Source organism: Halichoerus grypus, chromosome 10 (genome assembly GCF_964656455.1).
Source record: "Halichoerus grypus chromosome 10, mHalGry1.hap1.1, whole genome shotgun sequence".
Classification (NCBI taxonomy): Eukaryota; Metazoa; Chordata; class Mammalia; order Carnivora; family Phocidae; genus Halichoerus; species Halichoerus grypus.
Window position 1 is genome coordinate 71,469,112 of NC_135721.1, and position 16,811 is coordinate 71,485,922.

Genomic DNA, 16,811 nt, shown 5'->3' on the forward strand with positions numbered 1-16,811 from the left:
AAATTTCGTTTTCCATGTATTCATTGCTAATATATGGATATACCATTGATTATTGTGTATTGACCTGTAGCCTGTGGCCTTGCTAAATTCATTTAATTCTAGATTTTTTCTAGATTCCTTAGGATTTCCAATGTGCATGATCATGTTGTTTGTGAATAAGGCCTGTTTTACTTCTTCCTTAACACTGTATGCCTTGGGTATCTTCTCCTGCAGTGTCTTGAAGCTCTAGGGTAATGGTGAATAGTTGAAGGTGGACATCCTTGCTTTGTTCCTGATGTTAGGGGAAGAGCACTCAGTCTTCTACTATAAAAACATTAACTGAGGGTTTTGAATAGATGCCCTTTTAAAAAAAGATTTCATTTATTTATTTATTTATTTGAGAGAGAGAGAATGAGAGAGAGCATGAGAGGGGGAAGGGTCAGAGGGAGAAGTAGACTCCCTGCTGAGCAGGGAGCCGGATGTGGGACTCGATCCCAGGACTCCAGGATCATGACCTGAGCCGAAGGCAGTCGCTTAACCAACTGAGCCACCCAGGTACCCTGAATAGATGCCCTTTATCAGTTCAAGACTACCCTTCTATTCTTAGTTTGCTGAAAATTTTGTGGTTTTTTTTTTTTATCATGAATGGGTATCGATTGCCTTTTCCCTCATCTTTTTAGATGGTCATATAGTTTTTCTTATGATCATGTAGTTATTTAAGTACTAAAGGAAAAGAACTGTGAACCTTAAATTTTATACACAGCCAAATTTTCATTTCAATGAGAGAGAGTAATAAAAATGTTCTCGGGCATGTTATGAGAAGTTTGCCACATAAAAAGCCACAGTTGAAAATACCTTTAATGGAAGTGTTCAAGTAAGAGAAACAAATCCAGGACAACCTTCAAGAGATATGGGATGTCAGGGTCATCTAATATTTTGATAAATATACTGCTGTTAAAAAAAAATGTCTAAGATTGAAGAAAAGAGAATTTTTTTTTAAAGATATTTAATTTTTCATTTGACAGAGAGAGGCAGGGGGGAGCATCAGGCAGAGGGAGAGGGAGAAGCAGGCTCCCTGCTCAGCAGGGAGCCCAATGTGGGGCTCAATCCCAGGACCCCGGGATCATGATGTGAGCCGAAGGCAGACGCTTAACGACTGAGCCACCCAGGCGCCCTGAAAAGAGAATGTTTATCCAGAAGAACTAATGTCAAAAATTCCAAACAAGAACAACATGATGGCGGAAGAGAGGAGATAAAAGGAATATTAAGAAATGCTAACGTGTTTAACTTAGTAGGGGGAAGGTATATCTGCTTCGAAGTTTAAGAAGTCAATAGTCATGGGATTTTTCACCAGAAGCCATGAGTTCTTTGATAATAGTCAGGGATGGAAGAAGCAAAGTCATTAAATCCAGATGGCCATCATTTCCACACCCCCCCATGTACAGTATGTCTGAATTCAGAACATCCAATAGAAGCCAAAACTCCACTGTGTTTCACTCTTATCAGAAATAAGAATAAGAGGAGAAATATGAAGCCCTACCCCAGTGTCTTGATTAAAGCAGGTTTTAGTGGCATGAGTCTTTTGAATTGCCCCTTTTGTGGTTATCTTATGCTTTGTGTATCCTGGGACAGTGCATCTTGGTAAAATGCAGGGTGCCATTTCATTGTATAAAGTAGGAAAGGGAGCATGATCACTAAAAGGGAGGCTGGAAAAGAGAAGTGGCTTCATGTTCTAAGGCAGGTCCTTGTTGGGCCAGTCAATTTTAGCAAAGAGTGCGTGTATGAAAACAGAAGGCCTGGAAAGTAATCTTTAAAACTACCTGTGCCTGGGCACCCCTTGGAACGTCTGCAGGTACTCTGAGAGGTACTCATGCTTCTTGGGGAGAGTGACAGGTCATTGTGACGGAATGAGGAACACAAAGAATGTAAGATAGGCTGGCTGGCTGGTTCTGATGGCTTTAAGCATAAGAGAGCTTTAAAAAAATTAGGGGTGCCTGGCTGGCTCATTTGGTAGAGCATGTGACTCTTGATCTCAGGGTTGTAAGTTCAAGCCCCATGTTAGGCGTGGAGCCTACTTAAAAAAAAAAGTTAAATTGAAAAAAATCACAGACCCAGAATTTTAAATTCTTAGCTCAAACTACAGAGCCTCTAGGAATGTCTTAAAAAAAAGTCTCTTTTCTCTTAGAGCTGCTGAACGTAAGCAGCTAAAATCCAGATGCAGTGTCTGATACCATGGGAACCTATATCACAACCTAAGATGAATTTATAAACCAATCATGTCCTTCATGAGAAAGTTAAGGCATTGACTAAAAACATATGGGACCTTGGGAATTAGAATGGGGGAATCAATGAATCTGAGTACCTGGAATTCGTAAAAGTCACTGGACCCAAATGTGAACTAAATTTATGAAGGTGAGGTCACCGGGGCTTATTGCCAGTGGAAGCAGCTTCTTTCTCCCTTCTATCCTCGGATCCCTCCCTTCCTGGTGTCCTCTATTAGCTGAGCCAGCAGAAGGCAGCTGACCAGAGAGGCTAGGAAATGCTGTTTGCTGGGGCTAGCCCCCTTGTGATGCAAAACACAATACAGAAGATGGAGGAATGGCTCTGAAGACAAGTATGCCCAGGACAGTCACCCCCTGTGCTTTCTGCATGTACCACTAATGTCAGAAGCCTTGCCATGGCCTCTTATTGTCAAGTGGGGTGTACTTTGCATTCTCCTCATCACCGTCCCAAGCTCTCAACCTGGTTTGCTTTGCTATTACACCTGGCCCCTGGGAGCGCTTGGGAATTCTTGCCTCCTTTTTGCTGAACCATGCTGGGGACTGGGGACTCCTGAAGGATGCTCTTAGGCCCTAGACATCACCCTCAGTATTGCTTCTCGTTGTTCAGGTCCCATATTGGGCTCCCAGGGGCTTGCCATCTCCTGGAAAACACCTGGGGAAGGTAGGGACACTGCCCTGGGCTCTTCTCAAATCCCACCCAAGGCATGAGTCCTTGAACCAGCTCGGGATCATCTCTAAAGGGATCCTGCCCAAAAGGGTATCTGCTAGAGTGCTAGGGAAAGCAGATACTGAGAGAGGACCAGGAGCTTTCTGAAGGGGAGGTGTTAAGGGAACTGTAGTGAGGGTCCCAGCTGGGAAGCCACAGTAGCAAATGGAGAAGGGGAGGAGCCAACTTACTGTACCAGTCAGGTAGGAACTTCCTTATCTCCCACCACTCTCCAATCCTTCCCCCCTCGGCCCTGGTGTGGTCACTAATGGCAGCTAGCCAGAGGAGGAAGAGCTGGGGATTGAGGGAGAGGATTTGTTTGTTTGTTTGTTTGTTTGTTTATTTATTTGTTCATTCATTCATTCAAATATAAGATATTCTTTTTTCTTTTTTTTTAAGATTTTCTTTATTTGTCAGAGAGAGAGAGACTGAGAGCACACAAACCGGAAGGGCAGGCAGAGCAGGCAGAGGGAGAAGCAGGCTCCCTGCTGAGCAAGAAGCCTGACATGGGGCTCGATCCCAGGACCCTGGGATCATGACCTGAGCTGAAGGCAGACGTTTAACTGACTGAGTCACCCAGGTGCCCCTCTTTTTTTTTTTTTCAAGATGTTATTTATTTATTAGAGAGAGTGCACAAGTCAGGGGAGGGACAGAGGGAAAAGGGAGAAGCAGACTCCCTACTGAGCAGGGACCCAACATGGGGCTCCATCCCAGGACCCCGGGATTACAACCCAAACTGAAGGCAGACACCCAATCTACTGAGCCACCCTGGCACCCTAATTTCCAGTTTCAACTAGACCTTCAATTCAGGCCAGAAAGCCTTCAGTTTGCTTTCCCAGTTACACCATGATAATTTCAAACTTTAACCTGCTCAGTCTCCCTACCCCTCCTCCAATCACAGCACTGTCAGAAAATAGCCATGCCTCCCAAATCTCCGCCTAGTACCCATCTAGGCTGTGGATCCTCTCTCTCCTGCCTCCTTAGTAACCTTGGCCTTTCAATTTTGTCCACTCTGCTGTCTCTTCAAGCTCATCTTTGCTGGCTCCTTTCCAAAAGGATGTAGGCATACACATGGCACTCCATCTCAAAGACGACCCTTCCTGAATCCTGTGTCCCCTCTAGCTACTTTCCTTTCCCTTCACAGCCAGTGCTTGGAAGACTTGCCCATATTTGCTGTACCCGGGGCTTACCTACCCGCTGTTTTTCGGGCACTGCAATCTGGCTGCTCCCCAGTCCTCCGCATTAGCTGCTCCCTGAGCGCGCCCCCCCCACCCCACCACTGACCTCACTTTGATCAGTTCAGTTGAGCCCACATCTCCCTTGGCCTCTGTATCACTTAGGAATGCTTTGGAATGCAAGTGACGGTCTTACAGTAGCTTAAGCAAACAGGAGTTCTCCCCACCTAAAAGGTATCTGGCAGCAGGCCCCTGCCAGTGCTGATTCAGCAGACGCAGAGCATTGGGGGAGCCTTTCTGAAATTCTCCCTGACTTCCTTCACAGTTGAGGATGACTGCTGAGGGGGTACATCCGGATCCACTCGGGGCTGGAAGAAGGGGAAAGGTCTGCACCAGTCACTTAGCTCTTTTATCAGAACTGCAGAAGATTTCCCAGGTTTCCCTGTGTCTCACTGCCAGAACTCTGTCACGTGCCCGTCTAGCTGCCAAAAAGACGGAAAAGTGAGTATTTAATGTTTTTTAGCCTTTATTGTGGAGACTGACGGGAGGAAGAGGGTGGACAATTGAAACTGGTTCCACCCAGTCTAACTCACTAGAGTCGGCATGGTGCAGCTCTTTGGTTACCTACAACCCACTCACACTCCTTTCCCATATACACATTTTGCATGGAACATACTTACTCCTCCATAAAGCAGATAATCCTGAACTTTCACCCAGCTCCTACAGATAGCATGGAGTCCAGGTACTCTGTGCAGGCCCCTCTTTCAGGTCCAAATGTGGTTTCTCATGGCCTGATGACTCAAGCTAAAGCTTAAGTTTTCCGCTAAAATGACAGACAGTACCAAGTGTTGGGAGAATGGGGAACAACAGAACTGTCCCATGCTCTTGCTGGTGTATAAGTTGTCACAGCCACTTGGGAAAACTTATGGCAGTATCTGATAATGCCGAACATCTGTGTTCCCTATGAGCCAGCAGTTTCTATTCCGAGGTAGATACCTGATGGACATGTGAACAGATGTGCAACAAAAGAAATGTTCCACAACATTCAAAGCAGCATTATTTGTAAGAGCCTCAAACCCAGATGTGCAGAGACAGTAGAAGAGAATAGCATACAGAAATGAGAATGATCTACACACACTATAGATGAATCTCAAAATGATGTTGAGTCAAAGGAGCCAGACACAAAAGAGTATGTACTGTGTGATTCCATTTATAGAAAATACAAAAACAGGTAAAACGGCTCTGTGCTATTACAAGTCAGGATAGCAGTTCCTTTTGGGGAGAGGGTAGTACTTGGAAGGGAACACAAGGGGGAATGCCAGGGTGTTGGTAATGTTCTGTTTCTCAATCTGGGTGCTGGTTATATGGGTGTGTTCCATTGCCGAAAATTTGTTGAGTTGTATGCTTTTCTATATGTGTACTTTCCTTTGTGTATACTATTGTGAATTAATACAAAATATATATGCTGGTCTCTGCCCTTGGCTCCTGGTACAGAGCTCCTAAAACCTCTATGATTTCCCAAGTGATAAGAACACTAGGAACATCTTTTGTTCTAATATTTGATCTTTGACCCTGGTTCCTGACTGGTTCCTGACACAGTTTCTAAAGCCCTTGGAATTTCCTGGGTGATAGGAGTGTCTTTTGTTCTAATGAGGTGACTCTTGGTGGGCTCCTGGATAGCTTCAGCATGGGGGCTGGACACCAGAAAGACCACACCATGATTAGAAGCTTGGAACTTTCAGCCCCACTCCCCAACCTCCAGGAAGGGGAGAGGGATTGGGGATTGACCTATTAATAATAATCAATCATGCTTATGTCAGGAAGCCTCCATAAGAATCCCAATAGTACAGGATTTGGAGAGCTTCTGGGTTGTGACCATGTGTTGGGAGGGTGGTACACCCCAACTCAGCGGGGACAGGAGCTCCTGAGCTTGGGATCCTTCCAGACCTCACCCTCTGTATTACCAAATCTGGCTATTCATCTCTATCTTTTATAATATAATAAACTGGCAAACATAAGCATTTCCCTGAGTTCCGGAAACTATCCTAGCAAATGATCAAGTCCAAAGAAGGGGTTGTGGGAACCTCCAATTTGTAGCCAGGTCAGACAGAACTTGTAGGTAACCTGGGGATCTACTAATTGTGACTGTCATCTGAAGTGGGGGGACAGTCTTAAGGACTGAGCCCTTAAACTGTGGGGTCTGCCCTAAGTCCAGTTAGTGTCAGAATTGAATTGCATTATAGTACACTCAGCTGGTGTTGCAGAGAATTGCTTGTTGCGCGGAGAAAAATCCATGTACCTGGTGTCAGAGGTATCGTGTTTCTGAGTAAAGGAAAACAGGAGTGTGTCTTTCCTCTACAACTGTACAACAATAAAATGTATAAAAACACTTTCAATGCACAATGTGAAGAAACAACGAAAGCTTCCTTTTGGGGGAAAAAAAAAGAATGGAAAGCATAATATACCCCCTTCAGTAACCCACATCACTTCCTGCTAGACAGATAGAGCAAGGGATCTCTTCCGTGGCAGTGCGTTAAGTTTTTCATTAGGGAATCTGGTGGCTTCTCACTTCTGTCTCTTGGTTGTGCAGAATGCACAGTGTTTGTATCCTCCTCCCTGTTGGAGGGAACTCAGAAATCCAGGGATTGCCCTAAGGGTTAAACAGTAACAGACCAATGTTGACCAGGCTTGAGACTTTAGGGACACAAATGATTCCCTCAATCATTTGTTAGGCTTCTGGTCAATTCCATGCCTGAGTAATCACAACCAAATAACTTATGTAGTTTTTAAATGGTTTTCTAATTAAAGATTTAAAAAATTTATTTTCCAAACAGGTAACATTTTTTTTTTTTTTGGTTAAAAAAAGAAAAAGCAATACAAAAAAATAAATTAAGGTCTTATTCTCACCTCTGTTCTCTTTTATTAGTTTCTTGTGTATACCTCAAGTGTTTATTTTTGCAAAACCAGCAAATGGAGTATTAGAATATTTAAGTCTTCGAGGGGCTTCTTTTTTACTCACTTATAGTTGAGACAATTCAAAACAACAGCTGCAGGGAGAGATGCCACCTTGAGTCCATTTTCGCTACCTTGGGCCTCAATCTTATCTCTTGATAAAGCTGCCCCTTCCCTGTTTCCACTTGTCCTGGCTTCAGCTTGGGTATACAAAGAAAATTATTTCAGACCAGTGAGGCTCCAAGTTGTGGGACTTGGCCAATTTAGGTTGTAAGCTGCCAGTAAGGGGTTCCTCTCTTACCAAGGCCTTATTTTTAATCTCTACTTTCAAATCAGATATCTCTAATCTAGATTTGTCACTCTCTTGAAGGACTTTGCTGAAAGCTACTAAAGGAAAAAAAAAAGCCAACACCACTAAAGTTTTCTATTGTTCCTGAGATTTCTCCTGCAATACTACGTTGGTTGGCATGCAGTCTGTATCCAAGGCACAGCAAGTGACAGCAGTTGGACAGTTTCACTACAGCTTAACAAGTTGGTCACCAAATTTCCAATTTGGGATAGAGAGTCTTCACCACTGGCTACCATAACCTTCCTTAGCTAATTCCACATTTTAGTGTCTGTTTTTAAGTGTCCTACTTGTGGTACCGAATTGTTTGCCTGTTAGGAATGGGTTCAGCTACAAGTTACAGAATATTCACCTATAAATGGCTTAAGTTAATGTGTGTTCTCACTCATGAACTAGAATGGGGACAAGAAAGGCGTGTGGGAAGATCAGTTAGGAAGCTCTCCCAGTAGTCCAGATAGCAGATGATGGTTTCATGGATACCAGCCATACTTCAGTAGAGCTGGGGGAAAACAAGAATAGCTCCTAGAATTTTGGCTTGAACAAATAAATGGGTGACAGTGATATTCACTAACATGGACAAAACAGAAAGGTACATGTTTGGGGGTGAAAATTAATTTGGCGGGAGGCCAAGTTAAGTTTTGAGATGCCAGTTGGACATTCATGTAAAGATGTCAAGTATGCAGTTTTTTGAGGAATTAGGAATTACAGGGAGAGGTCATCATTAGAGAAAAATTTGAAGTCACCTGCTTATAAATGGCACCTAAATCCATAGGACTAGATGAAATCATATAAGGAGAGTGGGTAGATCGAAAAAGGGACTCAGGAAAGAACCCTGGGTGCTTTGATATTTATCGATTGAGCAGAAGATAAGCCAGTGAAAAGAACCCAAGAAAGAATAGCCAGTGAGGTAGGAGGACTAAGAGTGCATGATGTTAGAAAACAAGAGAAGAAAGTGTTTCAAAGTGGGAGTGGTTGACTGTGTTGAATAGGACTGAGAGGGCAAGTTAAAACAGAACAGAGAAGGGACCACTGTATTTGCATGGAGATAGTAGTTTCAGTAGCATGGTGGGGAGGAAACCAGAGAGCAAGCTTATATGATGATGGGAATTGTCTATTAGAGAGGGAGCAGTTGGTAATTCAAGAGAGAGATGATAGAGGCTAAGATCCACAGAAAAAGTGGAAGCATTAGGCAAACAGAATGAGAGCACAAGACCATGTCTTATTTGTGTATCTAGTAGCTTCTAGCACAGTGTCTAGTACGTAAGAAGTACTCAAGAAATGTTACTGAATCAATGAATAAATGAGCAAATGGAAGAATGGATGGATGGCAGATGCAGGGCTGAAGAATGAATTAGGTCAAACAACTTCAGAGTAAGGAAAGAAGGGGGCCTTGAATTAACAGGGTTTCTTCAGGGACTTTGGGATCCTGGGCTTTTTCTCTGGAAGAGGGTTGACAGATTTCAACCTCAGATGAAGATGGGAGAAGGAATGAGGCACTGTCAATGGCAGTTACCTTGGCCAACTTTCAAGGCCCTGATCTGCTAAAGCAGAATGCAGGGAGGGTTCTGGGATCATGTACTTAACCTCTTTTTTTCTCTCCCAGTCTCTCCCTTTCTGGATCCAGATTCATATGAAAGATGATTATGTATCTTTATGAACACAAGCGGGATAGGGGATTTAAAAAAGGACAGTTCCACATTCATTTACCCATCTGGTCAGTGGATATTCATGGAACAGTCTTGTATTGGGGAAAGTTGTAAGAGCAGCATTATGCGGGGCTTTTCTTTTGTTTGTGCATCTGTTTTTTTCTTGAAGTGCTTTGTCTTCTACTAAGATAGGTGATTCCACTAACTGCACAAGTTAGGTGGTATTTGAACTGAGCTGCCCATAAAATCTTGGTGGGACTCGTATAATACGAGTGAAAGGTATCGAAGATGATGAGGCTTGTGGAATACAACAAGCAAAGGCTGTTAGTCGGCCACTCTTGGAATCGCAGGATCCGTGGCTGGCTCCAGCGTCTTCTAGGCGTTTCATGAGGAGAGGAATTAGGATTCTTATTATCTTTCTTCCCAACCTGCAGGCGGAGGAACCGAGGAACCTGTAAAGGTGGAGGCAGACTGGAAGCCAGCTCTAGCGTCCGACCCATCCGCATTAACCATCCTACGTCCCACGCCAGACTACATTCCTACATTCCCAGCAACCTGCCGACACCCTGAAGGCTCAGGTAGCCCAACCCGGACCTGAGCCGACTGTCGCTGTAGGGAAGGCAGGCAAAGGAACTGCGTCTGCCTGGCCCTTGCTGGGCTTGAGCCCTTTACACGTAGAATCACCCCAGCGGTCCACACGGCGGGTCGCCGGGCAGGGGCGGGGCTCTTTGGCGCCAATGGGCGGGCAGAAGGGGGCGCGCGTGCGCACGGCGAGTCGGGTCGGGGGGCGGGGCCAATAAAAGCATTCTGAGGACGGGGGCTGGCGAGGCTCATGTCGGAAGGCTTCGCGTCTGGGGAGAACTGCTTGGAAACGGGGCAGTGAGGGTGAGTGAACTCGAGAACACCTGAGGCCCGGGCTTCGGCCTCCGAGGCCTGTGACCCAACCCTAGGTAATGAGGTCGGTGGGGCAGCACTCAGGTTTCCGTAGCGGGGCGGGATACCGGCGCCCCTCTTCGGGGCTCGGGGCCTTGGGCTCAGGTCCCGGGGGGAGGGAGGGGGCGGGAGGGGGCGGGAGCGGTCTGGGTGCGGGTCGCTGCCTCAGAAAGCTTAGCCGGCTGGGAGCAGATCGTCTCTCCTGGAACAGGGCCGCCGGGGCCTTTGAAGCCAGATGGGTCCGGCCGGGGCCAAGTCCCTGCCTTCTTGGGACGACCTGCACAGAGGCCTGGGGCGTTAATCTCCGTCTCCTGCCGGTACCCAGGTCTTGGTCTGGGAGAGACAACAAACAGGTCCTGGGCCGGGCGAGTGGAAGGCAGGGGAAGCCGACCTCCTCTTGTATCCTCTATCTGGGCATGGCACCGCCAAGCACCCGGCGCCCAAGCCAGAAACCTGGGCGTCATTCTCCCCTCCGGCACGGCACCCCTTTACCCACTCAATCGAATCCACCGAACATCTCATCTTAGGTATTTCCACTTCGCGCCTGATCCACAGTCCCTCTGTTGCAGCTGGTTCAGGCCACCATTGCCCCTGGACTACTTCAGTAGCCTCCTGACTGCACCTCTTGAGCCTCTGTAGTTTGTTATGTACTGGAAAGCCAGAGTGAGATCTTAAAACAGATCTGATCGTGTCACCAGACGCCTTCTTCCCCCATTCCCTTTCCGGCCTTCAGTGGATTCTCATTGTTCTTCCAAGCTCTAAAACAGAGCTTTTATAGGCCCTTCATGAACTGTCTTTTTACTCTTTTTGTCTTACTCTAGTTCTCTTCCCCACTCTGCTCCAATGGATTAGGTCCCCTGGCCAAACAACCCTCATCACATGGACCAGGTACAGTTCCTGCTTATCCTAGAGTACCAGATTTCAGTTCCCTGCCAACCTGCAGAATTATTCAGACAAGCTAATCATATCCTTCCATCTGCCTCTACTGTGTCTTCAACCTTACCGAGCCTTTTTTTAGTTCCTGGATTGGACCAAGTTTCTTATAGGCTTAGGTGCTGGTTACATTATTTTCCTTCTGCCTGAAGTACTACACTTTAGTTGAAAAAACCCTTCTTATCCTTCATGTGTTACTCCAGGTGTGGGTTGGGGTTTCTGTGGTACTCCATGGGTGTCTGTTTACTGGTCTCTCTGTTCCACCAGGCTGTAATCAGTGTGACAGGAGCCCATCTGGGTCAGTGTTCTGTCCTCAGTACTTTGTGTGGCACCAGGCTGTTAGTAAGGAGTGTGTTGGTTGAATGCACAAATGAAGCGTGGCCACTCCATGGGCTCTCCAAATAAACATATAGATCAAGTTATTAAATGCTCTGCTTTTCAGAACCAATTCTCAACCCCACCCCCCACCCGCCACCTGTGTAGCAATTTCTTTGGCCTAGGAACCTCATTCTATTCTTGTCTTCAGTCCAGGACCATAGCAGTGGGAAATGGGAAGTATTGTTCAGAGTTTTTCTTTGGCACTGATTTTGGGTACAGGATGTCTGGGTATTGGTGAGTGTGAATTAACTCAGGGCCACTGGCATGAGACAAAAGCTGCAAACAGCCGCTGCAATCTTTATGGGAGGAAGGCTGGCTCCAAACTCTTACTTGCTGATAGGGCTAATGACAATAGGAGGAGAGGGTGGGCCAAGCTGGCCAGGGCAGCCCTAGTGGGAGGGCTCCAAAGGGAAGTTATTTTTCTAACTTAGGCCAGATCTTCTGTGGTAGGGAACAACATATCTGGGTGCCAGAACCCACTGCCCTGAATCAGATGTGAAGGTGTGCTATTCTCTGGGCAGCTTAGCACTTTGTGATTGGTAGAGTAAGGGAGAGACAGATAAGATAGGCTCCTGGCCCTCACAGAGGGAGGGAAAGAGAACAGTATGTGACTGTATGTTGTGAGAGGCTGCAGACTCAGGAGGGAGGAGAGAATGACTGATGTGGCTGTAAGAATCCCCAGATGATGCGTGAAGGGGCCTGGAAGGGAGAGGGAGGATGGATTAATGAACAGTGGGAGCAAAGGCTCTGGGCCTGGAAGAGGCTGCTGGATCAGCGAGGGGAGCCCTGTTACACTCCAGGCACTGCAAAAGACCCACCACTGAGCATGGTCTGGCACTCTCCTTCCGGGACTGAGGCTCCTTGTGAGGGATGTCTCAAAGCATGGGTTGGGTTCTGAAGTTGCCTTCAGAAGTCTCTCCTCTGGATTTTTTTCCAGTCTGGCCTGTATAATTTCTCAGAGAAGGCAGTGAGCCTGGGAACTGCTGGGGCTTATCTACTGTTTGCTCATGGCCTTGAACTAAGTCATTGGAGTATGGGTGATGCAACATGTTCTTCAGGCAAAGGGGAGTTGCTTATGTTTCTTTTGGAATGTGACAGTTTATTTGGTTAGGTGACAGTCAGATTCCCTGTTTTCGTTGTAGCACTTGGAGGGAGAGTTTCTCCTCTGTGTTTGTAGATTGGGCTTTTGTTGTGTTCTGTTAGAAACCTGCTACAGGGAACCAAGATAGGACATGTTCAAAACCAGTGGTTCTTGGCCTTTATTCTGCTTCCCTTGAAGAAGGGATAATGTGGGTACATAGTTACTGTACTGCTTATCACTTGGTTGCTTTTTGGTGTTATTTAAATAGAACCTGTCCCTCCTACACACACTCACACACACCCACCCACACACACACACACACACACACACACACACACACACGATCTGATATATTAAGCCTCCAACCATATAGTAATAGGAAATGGTGCTATGGGTTCATTGATCACTCAACTGTCTGATAGATATCTCAAAAAAAAAAAAAAGGTTTATGCTCAGTTACATTGACATCAAAACTTGGCAGTATATCTGTGAAGGAATCCTCCCAACCCTTAAGGACCATGGCACACAGGCTGAGAACTGCCGGCCTTTGTGCGAGGCACTGTGCCTGATGCTGGGAATGTGGGTTCAGTCCCTGCCCTCATAGAGCTCAGTCCAGCAGGGAGCGCTTACAAGTAATCAGGCAGTTCTCAGGGTTGAATTCACAGCAGTTGTCAGGGCCCTTCTGAAGGGAGGCACTGGGGAGCATATGGGAAGAATGCCTAAGGCAGACTCCGTATTGAAGAAGGCTTGCTGGAGAAAGAGATGTCTACTGTGCATGAGTCTACGAGGTTTGGTTGGAACTGGCTTCCCTCTCTGGTCTCTCCTGTCCCAGAACTCTTAAGATACCTGGTTAGACCAAGCTGTTCTGCTCTGGCCTGGGCAATTAACTGCTGGGAGTAACTTGAGACCTTGTTTTCAGGTACCAGGTACAGTGGCAGTGGCCTTGTCAGGGTCAGGACAGTTTTATTTGATAAAACTGGAAATGTAGTTTCTGTTCCTGAATTATTTTCTAGAGATGAGAATTAAATGAAAGCCCCTTTTTTAAATTCCATCCATACATATTGGAACAAAATAATGGGGTAAATTACATTAAATACATATTTATAAAGAAAGAACATATTTTTAGTAGAAACTTTAGAATTCATAGAGAAGTAAAAAGAAAAATCAGAATCACACCTCGTAATTCAGAAAATAATATTTAACAGTTTTTAGTCATTGTTCTATATATGAAATATGCATACACTTTTTTTTTCTTACAAAATTACTGTTTACAGACTTTGGCAATCTGCTCTTTTTTATTAAAAGATATTAAAGATCTTTTTTTTTTTTAAGTATTTATTTGAGAGAGAGAGATAGAACAAGAGAGCAAAGTTGGGAGGAGAGATAGAGGGAGAAGCAGGCTCCCGCTGAGCAGGGAGCCCGATGCAGGGCTCAATCCCAGGACCCTGGGATCATGACCTGAGCGAAGGCAGACGCTTAACCGACTGAGCTGCCCAGGTGCCCCTAAAAATCTTTTCTTATTGTTAAGTATGACATTGCATTATGATGTCCCTGTATGGTAGTAAGATTAGATGCTGCTTTTTGGCCCTCTGGAAGTTATATCCCAGTGGTGGTTGTTCCCTTAGGGAGAGGACTGTTGGAGGGGATACTGTCGATAGGCAAAATGGGTTTGGGTAATATTCCCAAACATTGTAGGGATGACATTCTCCCAGAGTCCCACCTTTTGGGATGGGTGAGGGGGCTGCAACACAGCTACTTCTCAGCCTCAGGTACAGGGAGTAGAGGTAGCAGCAGCTTTGGAGTGAGCTCTGTGTGAGGTGGGTGCAAGGGAATGATTAGTACCTTAAGCTTTCTCTTTACTGTTGTCAGTTTGGGGTTGTGGTTACAGTTGGCCCATTAGAAATCACTGGCCTTGTTACCAGCAGAATCTGCGCTGCCTTTTGGGAGGTGAAAGTGTAGTCTTTGTGTTGGTGTGGAGGTCTCTTGGCCGTCCTTCACCTTCCTTTCTGAGGTCAGTCTATAAGCCCGCGGAAGGACTGGGAATTTCAGTTTAGCACACAGTTAGTAGAGGCCTGCCTGAGCCTTGGTGGGGAACGCTGGGAACGAAGCACTCCTGCCGTCAGGAGCTTGCAGTGGTGCTATGTCTCGTTGACCACAGTTCTAGTCTAACCAAACTCCAGGAGTACTTGATGGCCTCCTAATGTCTACGTAACTCTTTCCAGTGATCTTTCACAGTGGTTGGGTTACCTGCCTCGCCACTGTCCTGGAAGATGGACGAGGCAGGGGTTAATGTCCTTTTCTCCGTGTCCCCAGCTGCAAGGCCTTCATGTGACCTGCCTCATCGCTTTCCTTAACTACCACATTCCTATCTCTGGTCTTGCTCCACTAAATAGTGCCCCCCCACCCCCCCCGCATGCTGCTGGATGAGCCATTCTGAAACCTAGCTTCGATCTCCTCTCCCATTCACAAATCCTCAGTGGCTCCCCATTCATCCTCCAGAAATTTCAGCCTCCTTGGCCTAGTGTGCAAAGCCATATCCCATACGGCCGGGTCAATCTCTGTGTCCTTTGTCCACTATTCTGCCTGCTTCATAGCCTCTAGGCTCCCCCCAACTGAACCACTTGGAGTTTCTTTCCCACTTGTCTGACCTGCTTCTCGCTTACACCATTGCCTTAGTCCTTCAGTCCCTGCACGTCCAGTGTGTGCTTGTCCATCCAGGCCCAGAAGTGTCCCCAGGTCCTTCAGCCTTCCCTGATTTTCCCTCACGCAGAGGAAATTTCTTCCTCTAAACTTTCAGTTTTGTTTTTCTTTAGGACACCTCACTTTGTGCCTTTTTTAGTGCTCTCCATAGGAAGTATTTTACCAGACTGTAAGCTTCCTGTAGGCAGGAATAATCTTTAAATCCCTTTAAGCTCTCATGAGTTGCTTGGCATTCTGAAGGAACTTTAGGAAATGTCATGGAGCCCTCCCACCCCCAGTCTGAATGATGGGGACTTGGCGTGCCCAAGGTCACCCCGCAGTCTAGTGGAAGAGCTGGCCTTAGGCCCAGTCTTCTGCAGTCTTGTTCCTTTCACTGAGTTCCTTCCCCAGGAGCACGCTGTGTCACGTTTTGAAAGAACCTTCGCTCTGGTGTTTTTACCTGCACCTTCTATGTTCCCCACCTCCCAGGTACTGGCGACCATGAGATCTCTGCAGCTGCTCAGAACCCCCTTCCTGTGTGGCCTGCTCTGGGCCTTTTGTGCTCCAGGTGCCGGGGCTGAGAAACCTGGGGCCAGCTTCTCCCATCCTGGCAGCGTGGGCCTGGATAAGAATACAGTGCACGACCAAGAGTACGTATTCAGCCAGGGCTGGGGTCCCAGGGCCTCCCCTCTGCAGCTGCAGCCTACAGCTGGCTGTGATGGCTCCCTCCATCCGCTCTTCCCTCTCTATTATTTGTACAACTCCTTGACATTTTTCAAGAACGATACTTACTCCTTATAGCTACCTGTAAATCAGGCAGTCTTTTTTCCATCATGGTTTCATAAATGGAGGATCTTGAGGCCCAGATGGGATAAATGACTTGCCTGAATTCATTCTGTCTCTCTCTTTCACCAAAGACAGATGTAGAGACCCCCCCCCCCAAAACACACATTCATACTCATGTGTGCATGCACATTCTCTCACACGTACACACAAATAGTAGTGGCAGAACCCAGGCTGGAACTAAGGTTTCTTGACTGACCAGGCATTTTTCTTTTTTTATTGGCACATTTAAACATTGAATTATTTGTTGCAACTTTTGTCCTGGGCCAGTTAGTCTCACACATTATTTGTTATCCTTAAATTGGTTCAAAAACATTTTTTTAGTTGCTAGCCCCCAAAGGTTTTATAACAGCATTCTAACAATAAAGAGGGAAAAATACCCATAGTCTTGCCAGCTTAACAGGTGAACTGTTTGACTTTTCCCCTGCCCCTTTCATGGCCTTGCCTGTGTCTCTTATCCTTGAGTGTGCTCTGCCACTCTTTCTGTTTGTTTTTCTGGGATGGGTGAACTTTAAGATCTTGAACTTTCCAGTCCTTAAAGTTTTGGTATGATCCTGGGGTTGCTGTCGAGTGGTCTGAGTCTAACTATTGGTTTTTAGGCATATCATGGAGCATCTAGAAGGTGTCATCAACAAACCAGAAGCAGAGATGTCCCCACAAGAACTGCAGCTCCATTATTTCAAAATGCATGATTATGACGGCAATAATTTGCTTGATGGCCTAGAGCTCTCCACAGCCATCACTCACGTCCATAAGGAGGTAGGTCGGCCGAGGCTCAGTGGACAGCGTCTTGGAAAGCCTCCCCCCCCCACCCGCCCCTCCCCGGCAGTTCAGTCCCCAGTCTTGATGACCTGTGCTGTCCTTGTACAACAGTATTG

The 16,811-nt window shown here is 46.3% G+C and overlaps 1 protein-coding gene across 4 annotated transcripts in view; it reads left to right on the plus strand.

The window, feature by feature from the left end:
* Window positions 1-16,811, plus strand: part of MCFD2 (multiple coagulation factor deficiency 2, ER cargo receptor complex subunit) — a 38,361-nt gene that overhangs the window by 18,722 nt on the left and 2,828 nt on the right. For 2 of the 4 annotated variants that reach the window (XM_078056609.1, XM_036121663.2), the window contains 4 exons: window positions 4,468-4,643; window positions 9,521-9,664; window positions 15,580-15,740; window positions 16,533-16,692. In XM_078056609.1, coding sequence (XP_077912735.1) covers window positions 15,592-15,740; window positions 16,533-16,692 — 309 coding nt within the window. In that variant the 5' untranslated portion in view covers window positions 4,468-4,643; window positions 9,521-9,664; window positions 15,580-15,591. Of the gene's footprint in view, window positions 1-4,467; window positions 4,644-9,520; window positions 9,665-9,853; window positions 10,037-15,579; window positions 15,741-16,532; window positions 16,693-16,811 lie in introns of those variants that run through there. The other 2 variants (XM_036121661.2, XM_036121662.2) reach the window with 2 other exon arrangements.